Genomic DNA, 19,710 nt, shown 5'->3' with positions numbered 1-19,710 from the left:
GATTCCTTTTTACCAAATCTATACTGCAGATTCCAGTTGGCATCAAGCCACTTCTGTGGATCAAAGTATTTGGAAATTTCACCTGCTCAGACTGACAGTGGTCTAATTAGAAGTCACCAAAGGCGCCAAAAATCCTGTGGTGAAAAACTAAAGCCTTGTCCCAGGTCTAGGTAAGGCTCCTAACAGTCACAAATATTTAAGATTTTCTAGTGGGAGGTGACACCTGCAGAAACTCCCAGGGCAGCCAAGTGGTTCCAAACGGTTGTGACAGAAGAGGCTTTGCTTGCTAGGCTTGAGAAACCCAGAGTTGCCCTGATCTTTAGCCCTTCAACAACAGGCCTATTGCTCCCTTGTGGCTTTGCCTGGCCCAAGTTCCTCAGCAAACAAGCCTCTCCCTTTAGCTTTTGTGAGGGAAGTAAAGTCTCTGCTTTGAAGTCACCCCTATTACACACCCTGCTGAGCAGCCTCAAGAGTCTAGAAATGTCAACTTCTGAGAGGGTGTCTGAGAACAGTCAAGATAACTACTTATAGGAAGATTCTGTAACAAATCTTCTGGACCAATGGTTTGTTCCACAGAGGGAGGGAGTTACTACTCCAAGATGGGGGCTATGGTTAAATGGCCTTGTTTTGGCTCATACAAAGAAGCGGAGTGAGACATACTTACAAACTCCACCTTCCTACACTTACTTTTGCTTGAGTCTGTTACCTCATAACTTAAGAAAAGTTCCCAGACTGAGTAAAAGGTGCTCTTTGGGCTTTGCTTCAGAGAGGAAGTAGCAAAGCAAGTCCAAGTGGATTCCTATCAGACTCTGTTTCATGGAGGACTGTTCTACGCTTTCCAATTTTGGTTGCAAAATGATCAATGTAGAGTTTTTGCAAGTGTTAAGACAGTTTTTTGTTTGCTTGTTCATTTTAGTTTTTGTTTTCTGTTTTTTAAATAAAAGAACATGGGACTGGAGAGATAGCTCAGCTGCTCTTCCATGACATGGGTTCAATTTCTACACCCACAATACTGATCCAACCATCTCTAATTCTAGTTCCAAGGGATTCTATGCCCTCTTCTGGCTTCTACAGGTACCAAGTACACACTGCTTGAACATGGTGCACAGATAATACATGCAATGAGAATACCCATATGTACAAATTAAAAATAAATAAAAACAACTAAGAAATGAAATCCCTCTAGGCATGCAAGAAGCAACAGTTTACAGTAAAGGAATGGGTAAGTTCAATGAATACCAAAAATATACTTTGCTGCACGCTCCCCTGGGAATCAGCTCATGAATATACAGCAAGTATATTTATGGCTTTCCTACATACCTCCTTCATATTCTCTGCTAATTAAAAGATAGGTCTGGGGATGGTGAAATGGCACCTGCCGACAAGCCTGATAACACAAGTTCAATCCCCAGGACCCACTTGGTGGAAGAGGTTCTGGTGCCCAAATTCCCTACCAGACCAACACTAGAAAATCTCATCCCACAAAGTCGGCCTGATTTCCACATGAATACAAAGAAGCATACCCACCCATGCACAAATAAATAAACATAACAACAACAACAACAATGAAGACAGGTGTGAGACGGAGCTACCATGATTTCTCTGTGTGGTCGTAGGAGGGAGAGAGAAGAGCTACCACAGGTGAGGTAGAACCTGAACTGAAGCAGAGTGGAAAGGAAACAATGGACAAAGCTGGGTGTGTGATGGGAGAGAAGAGTTCAGGTGGGGGACAGAGCAGGCTTACCGGGATCTGCTGGATCTCTCCAGTGTTGGTGATGATCTGCTGCATCACCTGCATGGTCTGTCCAGTGCCACTCTGGGCCTGTTGTGTTTGACCCTGAGGCTGGGCCTGCACAATCTGTACCTGCTGACCTTCTCCGACCTGCATTGTCACGGGTGTGCTCTAGAGGGAAGAGTCAAGAGAGAGCTGCTTGAGTTCTGGCTGAGCGCCTAAAGAAGTGAACTGGGAACACACAAACTCTATTAATGCCTAGATTTGTCACCCTCTTAACATGCAGACCAATGGGTCTACACCATAGCTAGAGTTAAGTCAAACAAGAAATGAGAACGCCAAATCATGTTTTAGGTTCATAGTGAAGAATATCTGCCTTAGTCTAAGTTTAAATGCCTGGGCTTCAAATGCTGTAACTCTATAGTCCTCTGGTGATGGCAAAGTGCATACAATATAAGGGGGAAAATTCAAAGCAATTATTATAACTCACACAAACAGACCCATGACAAATTTAGAGCAGGTGAGGAAGTGGAACCTACACAATAATTTTATTTAGGGTCCTAGACTATGTCATAGGCATGAAAGACACTAAGAGAAAAAGCACACAGGCTCACTTCTAAGACTAGGGCTAGTGCATGCAAGCTTTCACCCACTTAAACAGCAGAGTGACTCTTGCCCACCTTAGTTAGACAGTTGCTACAGACCACAGAGCACAGCTTCCCACAGGAGAGAGTGAAGACAACTCATAAAGTCTACCCCATTCAACAAAACTCAGCAGAGCAAGAGCTGCAATGGTCTAGAAATGTTGATCTAGGGTTAAGAAATTTCTGCCTTATGTCCATGACTTGCATTTAGCAGCTTGTCACTATGAGGCAGACTTTGAATCTCAAGACCTTAGCCCTTAATGTGACAGAAGAACTGAAAGAAATGAACCTTGTATGTCTGACTTGTCTGGTAGTGGGAGTGACAGCAGACAGGTGGAACAACTGCGCCTGTATCCTCATCCCTTCAGACATCATCTTCCTACCTCTGAATCAAGAACTTTGTCAATCAGATGATACTGGGAATCTCAAAAGAATCATGGGCTTTAAATAATATCATTTTTCTGATGCCAACTATAGAAGAGATTACTAAGTAAGGAAAAATTACTGAAAACTGGAAGAGGAAAGGAGAGACAGTATTCTCAATGAAAGTATCCTTGGTGGGCTAGTACAACATCAAACATCTCTTTTATTTGTCTATCATGATCATGATACTCCACCTGCCTATCCCACAGCAAAAGAAGTTCCCAAATAAAAACAGAAAACACAGAATTCACTTCACCACAGTTCCCTCCAACTTTGTCATAATGTATATTTTATTTTAGGGAAGATACTTGCACTCAAATTGAAACAGTCTTTACTACTCATTCATCATGGGCCCAGGGAGGTGTAACCCAGTCCCCCTGAAGCAGCAAGACAGGAAACAGCTTGAAGGGACCAACTTCACCAACCTCACAAGCTTTCTCAGCTCCAAGTCCAGCAGGTCTTAGTTGGCAAGGAAGACAGATGAAATTTTTGCTGACCCCACCCAACAAAAAAAGCATGCTGCCAACTCATCAACCCAATTTTGGAGAGGATTTCCAAGGTATTTCTAATTCATTACAGGAAAATGAGGGCTCAAGTTAGCATGGCAGCTGTCAAATCACCTACGGTGTCCTGCTGTAAGCACAACAGCCCTGGGCTTCTTGGGATAATCAGCCAATCAGGGCCAGCCCTTGGCAGTCTCTCTTTAAGTTCACCCAGTAAAGGGACAAGGCCTTTGGCAAGTAAAACTCTCTTGCTAAAGAGGCATAAGCACAAGCCAAAGAAGTTGCCTGAGGCTTCAGGGTGCAGTGAATGCCTGAGGCGAGAACTGGCTATAATCAGCTTTGAACCTTGCCTGCCTAGCAGTGTCGTGTGTAGAGAGAGCACTCAATATATTTCTATTTTATGAATAAATGAACAAGGAATAAATAAAGTCAAAATTAATATTTAAATCCATCCCACCCCAATGTTTTTCTTCTAGGCAAACTTAGCTCTTTACCAGAATATACAAGGATCTTCAGAATGTTTTCTGGACTTGCCTAGCTATCTCCAAGCTAATTATATTCTCCCACCACTTCCTTTGCTGTTTCTCACTTTTCTGTCTGTTTGCTTGCTTTGCTTGCTTGTTCTGAGACAGGGTCTCATGTAGTTGTAGCTAGTCTCAAACTCCCGATTCTCCTACCCCCATCTCCAGAGTGCTGGGATTATACGCATGTGCCACCATGTCTAGCTGCTTCTCATTGTAAGCCTTCAAGCAGCAATACCAAGCTTTCCCAGTGTATTAACACTTCTAGTGATGCCTCTACGAGTCACATTACTCCATTCAGGGGCCTCTAATAACCTCCTTTTCCACCAGTTCCTCACATCTTTGTTAGGGACTCTGTTGATAACACTCTGTATATAATTCTAAGGTTGTCTTGTCTCACTAATCCCATGTGGTGATACAACTTTTAAAATATTTGTATTCCCAATTAATACTATTGTGAATTCCTTGGAAATCAGGATTGTTTTATTCATGCTTATGTCCCCAATACCTAGCATAAGACTTTACTCACAGAGGATGCTCACTGTTTGATGAATAAATAAAGAAATGACTGACAGAATTTGGATTCAGAGCTCACAGAACTGAGTCCTCTGCAGCCTCTCATGACTCCCAACGGATGGTACTGCTCTCAACAGTACTATGGGGGAGAAAAAAAAATCCTCTGATTACTATTGTCAAAAGGGAAGGTCACCTGACACAAATACAGTAGGACAGAGAACTGCCAGAAAGGAAAGCTCTACAAGCTGGCAATAATATTACTCTCCCCTTTAAGGGTACAAATTCCATCCTGGTACGGACAAATAGCAGGTGTGGAGTCCACTGAAAAGACCTTTTACAGACATCCCACTACTGTTCATGGGTGCATTAGGGAAGTATTTTTTTCCATCTAAAATATCTAAGCTCACAGGGATCCTGGAGAACATCTTGTCCACTGCATTTTCCTCATCTGACCTATAAGGAAAACAGGGTCCAGAGAGATTAGGGTGACACTTGGCTTCGGTGACTCAATCAGAGGAAAGCTCAGGTTTCCAGACATCAAATGCAGCACTCTGTAAGGATGTGATGGCCTCTCTCTGCACAGCACACTTTCCCCACCACCCAAACCTAAGAGGCACTGTTGTGTTAGGCTGGTACCCTCTGCAGCTCACAGACCTGGCCCTGCTGAGGTTGTGCAATGATGATTTGCCCAGGCTGGATTGTAGTTGTGGAACTGGTGGTCTGCTGGCCTTGCTGCTGTCCCTGGACCTGGACAGCAGTGGGCTGCTGAGCCAGCGTGAAGTAATACTGGACAGGCTCCGCAGGAGTCACAGACTGGCGCACCTCCTCCTGTGGAATGGAAGGAGATTCAGGTAAGGGGAAAAAAACCAACTCAGCAACTGCCACAGTGAATTTCCACTCTTCCCCCAAACAGGCTATGTGCAGTTGCCTGCCGAATGCTGAGCTCTCCACATTTGCAGTCAAAGGAAAAGGGGAATGTGAAGAGACCAGTTGTGCTAAATCAAACTAAAAATAACAGCTTCTATAGGCTTCACAGAATATACAGCCAATTTTCTGAAGCACCGAATAATCATCCATTGTGTGATGAGCTGCAAACAGGCAAATAATTACCGTAAGCAACAACCACGTACCAACAGAGCTTATCAGTAGATTCTGTCAAGGCCTGTGATCGAAGAACAGTGCTCCCTGCCAGCAATAGGAAGGTACTACCCAGATTTACTGTCTCCAAGTCCCATAAAGGACAGCATCCCCCTTTCCAGGAGGGACATATGAAGAAAAGTAGAAATGGCTTTTCCTGGGCTCCAACCAGAGCCAGCTTTTCATAGCACCAGAAAGCTCCGTGTTTACCACAGACGTCTACCACAGCGTCACACCTGAGTCTACTCGTACTTAGCCACAGAAGTACAACCCAGGGGGCCTGATGATAGCTCTCCGCTGGAGTGCTGCCGTGGCTGACTAAAGAGGCAGCATTCTGTCCGATCTGGTGGGTGAAGAGATTGTTCTTCAGCTGACGTTTTCCATGGCAGAAGGAGTAAACAACCCTCTCCCAGCCACCTTGAGCTCACAGCTGAGAGTGTAGGATGTTTACACACACTACAACATGGTTACAGCCCAGGGGTTGGTGGGCCCCTGACCACCCACAGAGATCAGCATCTCATTCCGAGTGACCTGTGACACATGGTGTCCCTGTCTAGGACAACAAAAACATTCAACCATATGGGCTGAGTAAAAATATCAGCTAATTTTATTCACATCCTTATTTAGAGCTAAGTCTATCAAGTTTCAGAAGAGATAATTCATCAAGGTACTGAGACCTTCTGAACTGCTCAATGCTCCCCAACGTGTGCTTCCATGGCACTGTCCTCACTACAAGATTTTATACCTGCATAGCAAACTAACTGCCAGATCTGCTCAAATGTAAGTCCCATGAGGGCAAATACTGCCTCTCCTGCTCGCTACTGTTCCTGGTACTCCCATACAGGCACTGGTAAGTGCTGCCTGAATGACGAGACTTTTCTGAATGCATCCTGACTACAGTCAAATTCTTCTGAGTGCTTCTGTATTTGCCTGTGGATACTGTAACTGGGATCACGGACAGCTGGCCTCTAAGAAACCTGAATCTTATATAATGTCATCCCAGACCAGGAAACAACTAACATTCTTGATAGCTAAGCAAGTCTTTAAACATAAGCTGACCTTCTGGGCTAATAATGTATTCTGGGCTTCAAACCCAGTTTCAATCCTCAACATGATTATGCAGAGGCAGAAGAAGCAGGAATGCCCCCTTTATTTTCACCTATGCCTCAAACTCTAGAATACCCTAACAATGACAAAGCCAGGTCCATTTCAACTCCAGCTTCTTTTCCATTTTAAACAAATGTCAGCCGGCAACCATATCTTGGCAGGAATAACATACTGATACCCTTTTGAACCATAAAACTGAGACTAACTGCTCTTTCTAAAGCTGCAGAAATAAGCTTGATGTGTAACTCCTCCCTCCCCACTGAAGATTCCCTTTTTATTTTATAAACAGGAAGACCAGACTTGACAGGTTAAGCTCTTGGCAATGAGAATATTAAGAACTGAGAAGGCAGACCAGCTGATGGCAGTCAGGCAGTGGGGGACACTAGTACTTCCTGCCTTTGATCTGTGGCTGGCTCTAGGTGTCCATGATTACAGTTATCAAGCACTGAATGTGTTTTTGTTTTAACAAGACAAATAGCAAACTATTTAATACCTCTGTAGGAACCCAAAATACCGAAAGCTATCAAGCACGTAGGTAGCTTCTATGCTTCCTACTGTATCCTCTCAGGCAATAATGAACTAGACAGTTTCTAGGACACTGTTGTCAGGACAAAGCACAGTTGTTTTCAAATCACTGTGACAGAGGAGGAACAAGTATGGTTTCTTCTGTTTTATGAAGACTCATTCTGCAAATGGAGGTCAAGCCAGCAAGGGAATGATTATGCTTGATATAAAGAAATGAGTGGGAAGACAATGACATTTCAATGAGCAGGAACTTTCAACTCATAGCTTAGTGGGGGGAGAAGTCAGCCCTCGACTACCTTTTACTGCAAACAGCCCAGTCATTTCCACGGAAAGAGAGAGATTCCAAATCATCTCTGAGAAGTCAGGACCTTAGTTAGATCACAATTCAGTATTTCCCTTTTCCAGATGTAACAGCACCCTGAGCTCTATAATCCCTGAATGACTGGGTCAATACAGAAGGGAATACTTGTTTAATATTAGCAGTGGTGTTTCCAATGCTAAGACTGAAAACCATTGCCAGTGAACAACTAGCATCATTCCACAGGGCCATCACTACACTGATGAGCAGCCAGCTCCAGATTGGGGAAAAATGCATTTGCTTTAGTAGCAGAGCAAACCCCTCCTTCAGAGGTGTGTTTTGGAGAGTAGGCACTTTTAAAAGGACTTTAGGAGGTGCCAGCCAATTTGGAGCTTGGGAAAACTTGTCTACAGAGAATTAAAAACTGCTATCTTAGAATTTCAGGCCAGCTTTCAGCAGTCTCAACCTTTTAAACGCCAGGCAGAAGCTGTCCTGAATAGGATGCCAATCAATAGCTCAAACACCTACAAAGAACTAAAACCTGGCAGCATAAGGAATGTTCCTGCTGGATACTCTTTAAAGGGAGATGCTTTAAATCCCAGCTCTCAAAAGGCAGAGGCAGGTGGATCTCTGAGTTCCAGGACAGCCTAGTCTACACAGAGAGTTTCAGTCTAGCCAGGGATACACAGTGAGACCCTGTATCAAAAACCTAAACCCAGAGCACTTCAAGTCTAACATCCTAAAGGACAAACACTCTGAGACCCAGAGGGCAAAGAACTCTGGAGGAAGGGAGAAGACAGTGATTCTCAACCTGTGGGTTGTGAACCCTTTTGCAGTGGGAGGACAAACAACCCTTTCACAGGGATCACCTAAGACCATTGGAAAACATAGATATTTACATTATGACTCATAACAGTAGTAAAATCAGAGTTATGAAGCAGCAACAAATAATTTATGGTTGGGGGTCAGCATAACACGAGGAGCTGTATCAAAGGGCTGTGGCATTAGGAAGGCTGAGAACCGTAGCGGTAGAAAACCACCCTTCTCTTTAGTCCTCCATTCGGCAGGCAGCCCACAGTGATCGAGGAGTCAGTGCAGTAAGAGCAATGCCTGACTGCAGCACAGATCTTACCGCCTTGTTTTTAAAGGGAACTCCGGGTGGACACATAGGAGCAAAAATCCAACAAGAAAAGCAGGCTCCAAAAGAAGAGAGGCAGTTTGAGTCTTGTGACTTCTCAGAGAGAAAGGAAGCACCCCAAGAAGAGGAATCAAGTCCAGGGCACAAACCTGTAATGTCTCAAAGTCGATAGACGCAGCTGGGGATGACTGTGGCAGCCTGCCGCTGTAAACATCCGACTGAAAGCTCTTCTCAACACCTTACAGCTTCCAGTCAAGGATGTTTACAGTAGCAAAGACTGCCCCGAAAAAAAGGAGCTTCAGTGAGGCACACCCTGCTCCCATAAAGGAGGTGACCCAGGGCTTGCTAACTCAAACCCTCATGAAGGGTCAGAATTAAGGTTAATTAGGTACCCACTTCTCCAACACATTTTCTGTCTGGTTATTAGTACAGGTCAGCATGGGAGAATGGTTGTCATTAAATGACTATGGACAGTATACTACAAAATTATTTGTTAAAAACACTTAAATTTTATGAACAAAAATCAAGCAGAACACTGTATGGCTTTGCTTCTGTGAGGCTCTGCCACTATTTCCCAAATGTTCCACTAAACCTAGTGAATCATGTGAACTGTGTGCCTGAAACAATGAGCTCTGTTGGATGGGTCTATTACAGTCACAATGGGAAGTTATATGCACTCAGATCTCAACAAAACAGTTGGTGTGAGCTCGGGGTGAGCAGGCAAAAGAGAGGGCAGACACTTAGTTCTTGTGATCGAAAAGAAAAATGTAAATGGTGGTTCTAAACTTGGTTGGACACTAAAGCATCTGGGAACTTTAAGACTGAATCAGTGACTAGAGGGTAGAGCCGGGGCACTATGTAAGACACAACAGACTAAGGAAAAAGGTCTCTCACTCCAATGCCATTATTTACAGAGAAGCTGATTCTTAGAACCTGAAATCTGCCCAGCTGAGAAAACTTTAATTTTGGATCAAGAGATCTTGAAAATGAGTTCATTCCACTGTTTATGACTGAAGTCTTTAACTTCACTGCAACAGCACCCCGAGGCACTGAGTTAAAAGCACCCATAAATGAGGAGAAGGAAATGTTAAGGATGATCTGGGCTAGAGAGGAGAAACAAAAATAGCAAATGCCTTGGGAGGGTGGGAGGAACCCTCAACAACAGCGTGCCCAGGCCCTGAAGCCAGCACCTGGGTATGCCCTCCCTGCTCACCTGACGCTTTGGAGGCTTCAGTTCATCTCTTGGAACAATGTCGATGAGAAAGTCGAACTGATCAAATTTTGTAATTGCCATAGCAATATCATTCCTCTGCAACAAAGAAAAACAGAGTTTAAAAACAAAAACAAAAAACAGGCATAGGAGAATATAGTTCTTTTGGCTTTATTATCTTTCAAGTAAGAAGACATGACTCCCCTCCATGCCCCACTCCCGAAATATGGGATTAAACCTAGGGCCTTGCCCATGTTGGGCACGTGTTCTACCACTGAGCTATATACCTCAGCCCAAGGAGATGACTTTTAGGTTGCACTAAATATCCGAGGTGTGTCTAGAGCTAAATAAGAACAGCCAAACTTGTATCAGACTTGTCTGACAAAAGTCAAAGAAAGAGATACGCAAATCTCATGCTCTGGGACAGGACACCTGAGCCCTACTCACTACTGTTTCTGCTTGCTCTGGTTTCAAGGCCTTCTATAAAGTTGTCAAAGTACCATCCTCCAGCTGCTTCAGGAAACAAAGCCAGTACTCTCAACTGGCATTCTGTGGTTGGGAAGGTTAGCCCAACATTCATTCATATGTCCCTTTTCAAAGTCTATCCACTATTTCTTTTTCTTTCTTTTTTATATTTATTTATTTATTTTGTATACAATATCAGGCCTGCATGTATGTCTGCAGGCCAGAAGAGGGCACCAGACCTCATTACAGATGGTTGTGAGCCACCATGTGGTTCCTGGGATTTGAACTCAGGACCTTTGGAAGAGCAGGCAATGATCTTAACCACTGAACCATCTCTCCAGCCCTTTTCTTTCTTTTACAGGCATTTATAATTGAATTAATTGATCTTTGTATGTTAGCTATGGTTTTTAGTTTGGAATTCAAGATTGCATTGCTTAGTTCAATGCAGAGTTTAAAATCTGAATTTAAGCCTGAGTGCTCAAGCCTTATTTACTAGGTAGCTGACAAGAATGTCATAACATGCTCAGGTGGGCTTTCTCTTCAAGCCTGACATTCCCCTTTCCTATGAGTTTAATATATGTAATTTAATATGTGTAGTTCATTGAAAGTTTTAAGGGAAAAGTAGAAAACACTAACTCAAGTGTATGTATATTCAAGTATGTAGGGGAAAGTAAACTTTAAAATGTATTTTTAAATAGATCACTTTGACAGGTGGTGGTGCACACATCTTTAATCCCAGCACTGGGAGGCAGAGTCAGGTGGATCTCTGAGTTCAAGGCCAGCCTGGTCTACAGAGCAAGTTCCAGGACAGCCAGAGCTACACAGAGAAACCCTGTCTCGAAAACCAAAAAAACAAAACAAACTAACAGACCACTTTATGGCTGGATGATGTATGAGGTTCGATAAATCAGACAGAATAAAAATTTTTTTTGTTTTCTTTTTAGTACACAGCACCCAGTATTCCCAGACAGCTTCCTTTCAAAGTATTAACTAGGCCCAACCCTGCTTAGCTTCCCAGATCAGAAACGACTGGGCGTGTTCAGGGAGTTATAGTGGTAGACTAGAGTAATCCTCAGCAACCTCTATACTCCACTTCTTAAGCAAAGGGGAGCTATCAGATTGAATAGGAGGGTAGAAATTTTATATCTGTCATGGCCCCAAGCCACTGAAATGTAAGCCTCTAATCTACTCTTCTTGCCAACCACCAGCTTGATAATAAACCCTCCTAAATGAAGTAGTGCATATCTTAAAATCTGCCAGACCTCAGGGCCGGGCGGTGGTGGCACACGCCTTTAGTTCCAACACTCAGGAGGCAGAGGCAGGCGGATCTCTGAGTTCGAGGCCAGCCTGGTCTACAAGAGCTAGTTCCAGGACAGGCTCTAGAAACTACAGGGAAACCCTGTTTCGAAAAACCAAAAAAAAAAAAAAAAAAAAAAAAAAAACAAAAAAAAAAAAAAAAATCTGCCAGACCTCATCTGAGTGTTAAGAGTGTGACACTCTTGATGTTACCTGTTCAAGCTAAGTATACAGCTCATCTATGGACGGAATGAAGGAGAAAAAGAAACGGTAAGAACCTTCAAACACACACAGAACTCCAATATTTTCTGGAATCTTAATATAGATATATTTTAAACTGATCTTTTCTGCCCTTCTCATAGCCTAGGTCAGCCTTGAACTTGCTTTCTAGCCAAGGATGACCTTGTACTCTAGAACCTTCTGCCTCCACATCCCGAGTCCTGGGATTATCGGTATTACTACCCCATCTTACTGTGTTTTCTTTTAAAAAATAAAATGTTTTGTGTTTCATTTTGTTTTTCAAAGAGTTTGTGGTGGTTTGAAAGGGAGGGGCACTATTAGGAGGTGTGGCCTTGTTGAAGAAGGGTGTCACTGTGGGGACGGGCTTTTGAGTTTCTTTTTCTCAAGCTTCCCTGAGTATGACAGTCAGGCGACTTCCTGATGCCTCTGAGTCAAGATGTAGGACTCTCAGCTCCAGCATGGCACCATGATGATAGTGATGAACCTCAGTTAAATGTTTCTCTTTATAAGAGCTGCCATGGCCGTAGTATCTTTTCACACCAATAAAAACCTAAACTAAGACAGGGTTACTCTATGTAGTGTTGGGATTAAAGGTATATACCACCACACCTGTATCTTAACTGTGCCTTTCCTTAAAAAATAAAAACCTGTTTGGTGTTTCATTTCATTGTTTCACAGGGTTTCTCTGTGTAGCCCTAGTTGACCTGGAACTCACTCTGTAGACCAAGATGGCCTAAAACTCAGAGATCCACCTGCTTCTGCTTCCAAGTGGTGGGATTAAAGACATGTGTCAACGCTCCTGGCTTACTGTGTCTTTCTTAATATTTTACTGAGGAACTACTCATTTCAGTGAAATACAGAAATCTAAACAGTTTGGATTCTAATAAACGTATACACCTAGGAAGTTGGCACCAGATAAATCTCCACCCCTAGCAACCCCTCCAGCAGAAGCCGCACAAATGGTTATCACGGGAGGTGGTACTACTTTAACACCAGACACTTGACACTTTTCTCTAGGTTCTTTAGTTTCATAAAGTTTTAAGCTTTACTGTGTTATATGGAGCAGTAATTGTTTTATCCTGAATAGTGATCCATTTAGTGATTTATTAGAATTCATTTATGTATTTCTGACAGGCTCGTGAGCCATTCCCAATTTGGACTTATTACAAATAAGATTGTTATGACTACTCTTATGTAAGAATGTCCACATTTCTTCTGGATGCAAATCTAGGAGCGAATGGCCATGTTAGTGTGGCCATGTGTTTACTTCTATTCCAAATAGCCAAGTAGGTTTTCCAGAGTAATTACACCACTCTACATTCTGACCAGGAATGATTTTTAGTTATCTAACTTCTACACCAACACTTAGAATTGTTTCTCCTTGCCTGGCGGTGGTGGCGCACGCCTTTAATCCCAGCACTCGGGAGGCAGAGGCAGGCGGATCTCTGTGAGTTCGAGACCGGCCTGGTCTACAAGAGCTAGTTCCAGGACAGGCTCCAAAGCCATAGAGAAACCCTGTCTCGAAAAACCAAAAAAAAAAAAAAAAGAAAAAAAAAGAAAAAAAAAAAAAAGAAAGAAAAAAAAAAAAATTGTTTCTCCTTGGTTTTAAGTTATTTTAGTGAATCAGATCAGTATCTCATTGTGGCTTTAAGCTGATATTCACAGATGACTAGTGACAGGCTTACTGACCATCAGCTTCATAAACTTTTTTACTTGTAGAGGGGACACTGCAAGATGGAGCAGGCTATGGTATGAGTGTAGAGATCAATGGACAGCCTGTTGGAGTTTGTTCTCTTCTACCATGGATTGAACTCAGGTTGCGGAGGGAGGGAGGGAGGGAGGGAGGGAGGGAGGGAGGGAGGGAGGGAGGGAGGGAGGGAGGGAGGGAGGGAACATGCACCCACACTAAGTCATCTTGCCAGGTCCAGTCAGCATCTTCTATAAGGAGGCTGTTCAAGAGCCTTTCCTCATTTTACTTTTCAATCTGAACTGATCTAGACAGTAGCTTTTACAAGATCTTCCTAGACATATAGAATTACTTTAACCAGTATATAATTATGTAATTCCTATATTCATATTATTCTATAGAGATACGTGCATACAACACATACATACATCAAAGAGAGTGAGAGACAATGTGCAGGTACCACATACAATTTTTAAAAACTTAACATTTTTGAACCGTGGCTGGGCATGTTGGCACAAGCCTATGATTCTGGCACTTGGGAGATTTAAGAACTCCAGGCCAAGAGTTGGAGAGGTGGCTCAGTGGTTAAGAATACATTCTGGCCAGGTTATGGTGGTGCACAGTTTTAATCCCAGCACTTGAGAGGCAGAGGCAGGCAGATCTCTGTGAGTTCGATGCCAGCCTGGTCTACAAAGTGAGTTCCAGTATAGCCAGGGCTACACAGAGAAAACCTGTCTTGAACCCCCCCCCCAAACAAACAACAACAAAACAAAACAAAACAACATTCTGGCCAGGTATAGTAGTGCACGCCTTTAATTCCAGCACTCAGAAGACAGAGACAGGAGGATCTCTGTGAGTTCAAGATCAGCCTGATCTATAGAGCAAGTGCCAGGACAGCCAAGGGTACACAGAGAAACCATGTCTTGAAGAAAAAGAAAAGAAAAGAAGAAGAAAAAAAGGAATACATTCTGTTCTTTCAGAGAATCCAAGTTTGGTTTCTAGCACCCACATGTAACTCCAGCTCCAAGGGATCCAGTGCCCTCTATACAGACAGACAACATGTACATACATGTGAACACAAACACATACACCTTTTTTAATAAGTGGGGGTAGAGGAGATAGTTCCAGAGCAGTCTGAATACATAGAGACCCTGTCTCAAAAATAAATAAGCAGCAGAGTATAAACATGGTATGCGTATGTGTACATGCATGCACAGGCCAGGGATCAATATCAGTGTCTAGGTCAGTCCCTCTCCACCTTGATCTTTGGAGACAGGGTCTTTCACAGAACCTGGAACTCACTGATTTGGCTAAACTGGCTGAAAAATAAGCTTTAGGGATCCACCTGTTTCTACCATGTGTGGCTTTTTACATGGGTTCTGCAGAGCTGAACACAAGTTCTCGCTTACATGACAATCACTTCACCTATTGAGACATCTCCCCAATCCTTTTTATTTACTGATTTTTTGAGATGAGGTCTTACTGGATAACTCTAACTTGCCTGAAATTTACTGTGTAGATCAGACTAGCTGCAGACTCCCAGTGATCATCCTGCTCTGTCTACTGAGGCTGGAATTACAGGCTTGCACTATCATGCCAGATACAAATCTCTACATGCAATGTCTACCTGCACTAGAATGCAGATTCACAAGGATATGATCTATGCCTGTTTTGTACACTGTTAATCTGTAGGGCCTCCAGCAGCGCCTGCCACATTGTAGGTGTTCAGATAGACTCCCAATTTTGTAAATAAAGGAAAACGAAAAGAACCCACTGGCTTTATTAAAATACTTCCAAGGTTAACGATCACATCCTTTCTGTTGTATCTGAAAAACCATTTCTCTAAGGCAGTAAAGTTTCTCATGTTGTGGTGATCCCCAACCATAAACCTATTTCGTTGCTACTTCATAACTGTAATTTTGTTACTGTTAGGAATCATAATGTAAATATCTCATATGCAGGATATCTGATATGTGACTCCCAAAGGGGCCATGATCCACAGGTTGAGAACTGCTGCTCTCAGGGCTAGTGCTAGCTGATGGAAAGGGTTTTGGGTATTAATATCAGCAAGGGCTCTACATACAATATAAATGTTGACGTGCTAAGTTAAAATAAAGAAAACACAAAGACGGGGATCTCTGTGAGTTCAAGGTCAGTCTGATCTACATTATGAGTTCTCCACTAATCAGTTACTTAGTGAGGCCCCAAATCAAACAAACAAAAAAATAACAAAATAAAAGGAGAACAAAAGGAAACAATCTCAAGGAAGGCAGACAAGGAATAGTAATAATAATCATCATCATCATCATCATCATCATCATCATCATCATCATCATCATCATCATCATCATCATCTAGTAAATAACAATTAGTAAAGCCTTGAATTCTTTCTGGGATTGTCTTTTTCTGACAGCTCCAGGCTTCCAACCAGAAGTTACATCTACAAACAGACAAATACTGGATCACTTGAGCCTTTGCTTCTATATAGATGAATCAAATAAAAAGAATGTTCCATCAATGAGTTGTGAAAACCATGTGAGACCTGGAAACTAACATTCTTAGAAAGGAAATACCATCATTGTGTCTACAAAGTATACCTGTATTCCAACAGAGGAAGATCACAATTACATATGGCAGAGGCATTGGTCCAAAGCCCAGGAGAGGAAAAGGCAGGCAAAAGCAGTGTTTGCCCTAGTCTTCCCAGTGTGAGTCTGCATTACCTGAAGGGTACGGCGTTTGTTGTCTTCTGTGTGGATCCAGGCTCGAAGAGTCAGCTCAGTGATAAAGATCTGGGCTGCCTTGGCGAAGAGCACAGGGGCTTCTGCACTGATCATCTGGAAGAGATTGTCGGCCCACACTGTCAACCACCATAAAGAATATTCAAGCCAGTCAGTCTCTTGTGTCAACGCTACCTTGGGACAAGAGCTAAAAAAAATAAGGTAATGGCCTCTGGAAAGTCCAAAGCAAAACAAATCCCTGGGTAGGGGTAAAACAGGTAACAGGAAGAAAGGAAGGGAAAGATGCTTACTTATCTAGTGCCTGCCATTGTGAGGCGCCATCCATAGCGTTCACTTTTTGCCTTGTTAGTGTCTCTTGTAATATAGGCCAGACTCCTTAGATGCTTGGTTCTCACCTCCCAATGCTGGGATTATAGGCGTAAAAAAAAAAAGGGCTTAAAAAAAGTAAAGTGATGTGGCCGCAGCTACAGAACGAGTAGGTGGCAGAGTTTAGATTCTAATTCTATAAATTATTTGAGGAAAGTTTGGGTGCCAATGGACTAGGATAAAATCTCACAATTTTCACCTTTCTGGCCTTTATTTTTCTTAAACTAGAAAAACAAAATGAACAAACAAACAAACAAAAAGCAAAGATAAACTTCTGGTGTTACTAGGGGAAGTAAGAAGCGGTCACCTGTGTACCCAGCACAGTGTCTAAAAATACAAAGCTGCCTTAGTATGTATGTCTGACTTCCAAATTCAACCAAAGTTGTAGAATTATACAGATGGAGTGTGTGTGTGTGTGTGTGTGTGTGTGTGTGTGTGTCTGTAACTATATGTATGTGTGTGTGTGTGTGTGTGTGTATGTATGTATGTATAGTCTTTATATATATATAGTTAAAGACATATAAGGCGAGAACTGGGATCTCGGTTCTACCAACACAGGTGGTCATTTCATTCTTGTGCATACTTCCACAGCTGTAAAATTGGCAGGCACGATGGCACATGCCTAGAGTGTCCTAGCGCTCAGGAGGGAGAGACAGGATAACCAAAAGTTCCAGGCAAAGCTAGGCTACATAATGAGGTGACACCTGTCTCAACCAACAAACAGATTACTTATCCCCATAGAGTTATTCAAGGAACGAAACTATTAAAAGGGGAATATGAATGCTATATGAACTGTTAGTCGTCATTAAAAATTCAAAGACAGTTCATTCACATTTATAGAGAAGTGACTAAGTTATTCATCCCTAAGAATCATAATCAGAGGTGAACTCATAGGGAAAAAGGGCCTACAAGGATTTATCCTCTCACAAGTGTAATTCATTCATGGCTTGTTTTGTTATTTATTTAGTTTTGTTGGGGGGGGGGGGGGGCAGGGTTTCTCTGTGTAGCCCTGGCTATCCTGGAACTTGCTCTATAGACCAGGCTGGCCTGGAACTCAGAGATCTGCCGGCAACAGCTCTGCCTCCCAAGTGCTGGGATTAAAGGACTGACTGTTTTTAAGCTCAAAATATCAGAAAGATACATTGGTTTAAATGAGAATGGCCCCACAGGCTAATATATTTGAATACTTGGTCCCCAGTTGGTGGAACTGTTTGGGAAGGATTAGGAAGTGTATCTTTATTGGAGGAGGTATGTCACTGGGCGCACGCTTTAAGGTTCCAAAACCCATACCATTACAGTCCCCTGCCTTGTTATTGTATCTTAAGATGTCAGCTCCCAGCTACTGCTTGTACTATACCTGCTGCCTGCTGCATGCTCCCTGACATAATGGTCATGGACTCTAACCCCCTTTAGTCATGGTGTCCTAGCACAACAAGAGAAAGTGACTAAGGCAGCACAATATCATCAGTAGAACTTTCTCACAGCTCAGAAAAAGACAGAGACTGCAGCAAGACGCTGAGAGTAACAATGTTCTGTTGAACTGATACAAACAACCGTTCAAAATATAAAAACAAAAGAATTAGGGGAAGCAACAAGTACGGTATGTACTCACTCATAAGTGGATATGATATTAGACAAAAAGCAAAGGATGACCAGCCTATAGTCCATGCCAGAAGCTAGGTAACAAGGAGAACCCTAAGAGAAACATACATGGATCCCCTGAGAAGGGGAAATAGACAGGATGTCCTGAGAAAACTGGGAGGAGGGAGAAAGGGAGGGTAGAAAAGGAGAAGGGTAGTGGGAAGAACTTGAGGGAATGGGATGGTCGAGATGGGGAAAGGACAGAGAGTGAGAGCAAAAATAGCAGTATCTTGACTGAGGGAGACATTATGAGGTTACAAGAAACCTGGCACTAGAGAAATTCCCAGGAATCCACAAGGAGGACCCCAGTTAAGGCCCTAAGCAATAGTGGAGAGGATGCCTGAACTGGCCTTGCCCTGTAGTCAGATTGATGACTATCTTAAATGTCATCATAGAACCTTCACCCAGCAACTGATGGAAGCAGATGCATAGATGCACAGTAAAGCACTAGGCCAAACTCCCAAAGTCCAGTCAAAGAGAGGGAGGAGAAATAACACGAGCAAAGGGGTCAAGACCATGATGGGGATACCCACTGAACAGCTTACCTGAGCTAAGGGGAGCTCAATGACTCTGGTCTAACAGCAGGGGAACAAACACAGAACCAAACTAGGCCCTCTGAATGTGTGACAGTTGTATGGCTGGGGCAGATTGTGGGGCCACTGGCAGTGAGACCAGGATTTATCCCTACTACTTGTACTGTAAAATTTTTAGAACCCATTCTCTTTGGAGGGAAACCTTGCTCAGCCTAAATATAGTGGAGAGAGCCTTGGTCCTGCCTCAAAGCAATGTGCAAGATTTTGGTGACCTCCCATGGGAGGCCTTATCCTCTCTGAGAATAAGGATTGGGGGTGGAGTAGGAGGGAAGGTAAAAGGATTGGGAGGAAGGTAGGGAGTGGGAACCGGGATAGGTATGTAAAATGGGAAAAGATAGTTTAAAAAAATTAATTAAAAAAAAAATTAGGGGACAGCCCCTGATCTCCGAAGCAAACAATATCTGGGGAAAAAAAAACTCCCACAATATCCCTGATTTTCAAAAAAAAAAAAAAAAAAATGATACAATAACTAAAAATTAGATGAAAGCCAAATAAAATCATAGGTAACATATCCTAATATTTTCCTTTCTGTTAAACTGTATGCCCGAGAGCAGTACCCATAGTTTCAGCTCTAATATGAACCTTAAAGATAAGGAGAATTCACCTTCACATCTTCGTCCAGTTTCATAATCTTCTTAATACGAGCCAGTGGGAGTTCCTGTACTCGGAAATCTTTCTGAAATGAGCAACAAGAGGCACATGATTAGGGGGATGGCCAGCAGAGCAGCAGAGCACAGGCAGAGCAGACAGACTGGCATAGAACCCTCCACTCAGGAAATACGGCAGGGGAGGAAGTACAGATAAATTAACAAAATACAAGCTCCAGACAAAATTCTTCACTTAGCCCTTGTGGAGCTCCAAGTTCTCACAGGGCCCTCAGGAAAGACAGCCAGTAAAAAGCCCTTTGTTTCTGCTCAGGAGAGAGTCATT

The 19,710-nt window shown here is 42.9% G+C and overlaps 1 protein-coding gene across 3 annotated transcripts in view; it reads right to left on the bottom strand.

Moving 5' to 3' along the window:
• Nfyc (nuclear transcription factor Y subunit gamma) overlaps window positions 1–19,710 on the bottom strand; it is a 64,868-nt gene that overhangs the window by 5,756 nt on the left and 39,402 nt on the right. For all 3 annotated transcript variants that reach the window (XM_038333507.1, XM_038333509.1, XM_038333508.1), the window contains exons 3-7: window positions 19,385–19,456; window positions 16,163–16,276; window positions 9,758–9,853; window positions 4,994–5,167; window positions 1,745–1,903 (exon numbers count right to left, since the gene is read on the bottom strand). In XM_038333507.1, coding sequence (XP_038189435.1) covers window positions 1,745–1,903; window positions 4,994–5,167; window positions 9,758–9,853; window positions 16,163–16,276; window positions 19,385–19,456 — 615 coding nt within the window. The remainder of the gene's footprint in view (window positions 1–1,744; window positions 1,904–4,993; window positions 5,168–9,757; window positions 9,854–16,162; window positions 16,277–19,384; window positions 19,457–19,710) is intronic.

The sequence above is a fragment of the Arvicola amphibius genome, chromosome 6 (assembly GCF_903992535.2).
Source record: "Arvicola amphibius chromosome 6, mArvAmp1.2, whole genome shotgun sequence".
NCBI classification, from domain to species: domain Eukaryota; kingdom Metazoa; phylum Chordata; class Mammalia; order Rodentia; family Cricetidae; genus Arvicola; species Arvicola amphibius.
This window is presented reverse-complemented; position numbering and strand designations above follow the sequence as displayed.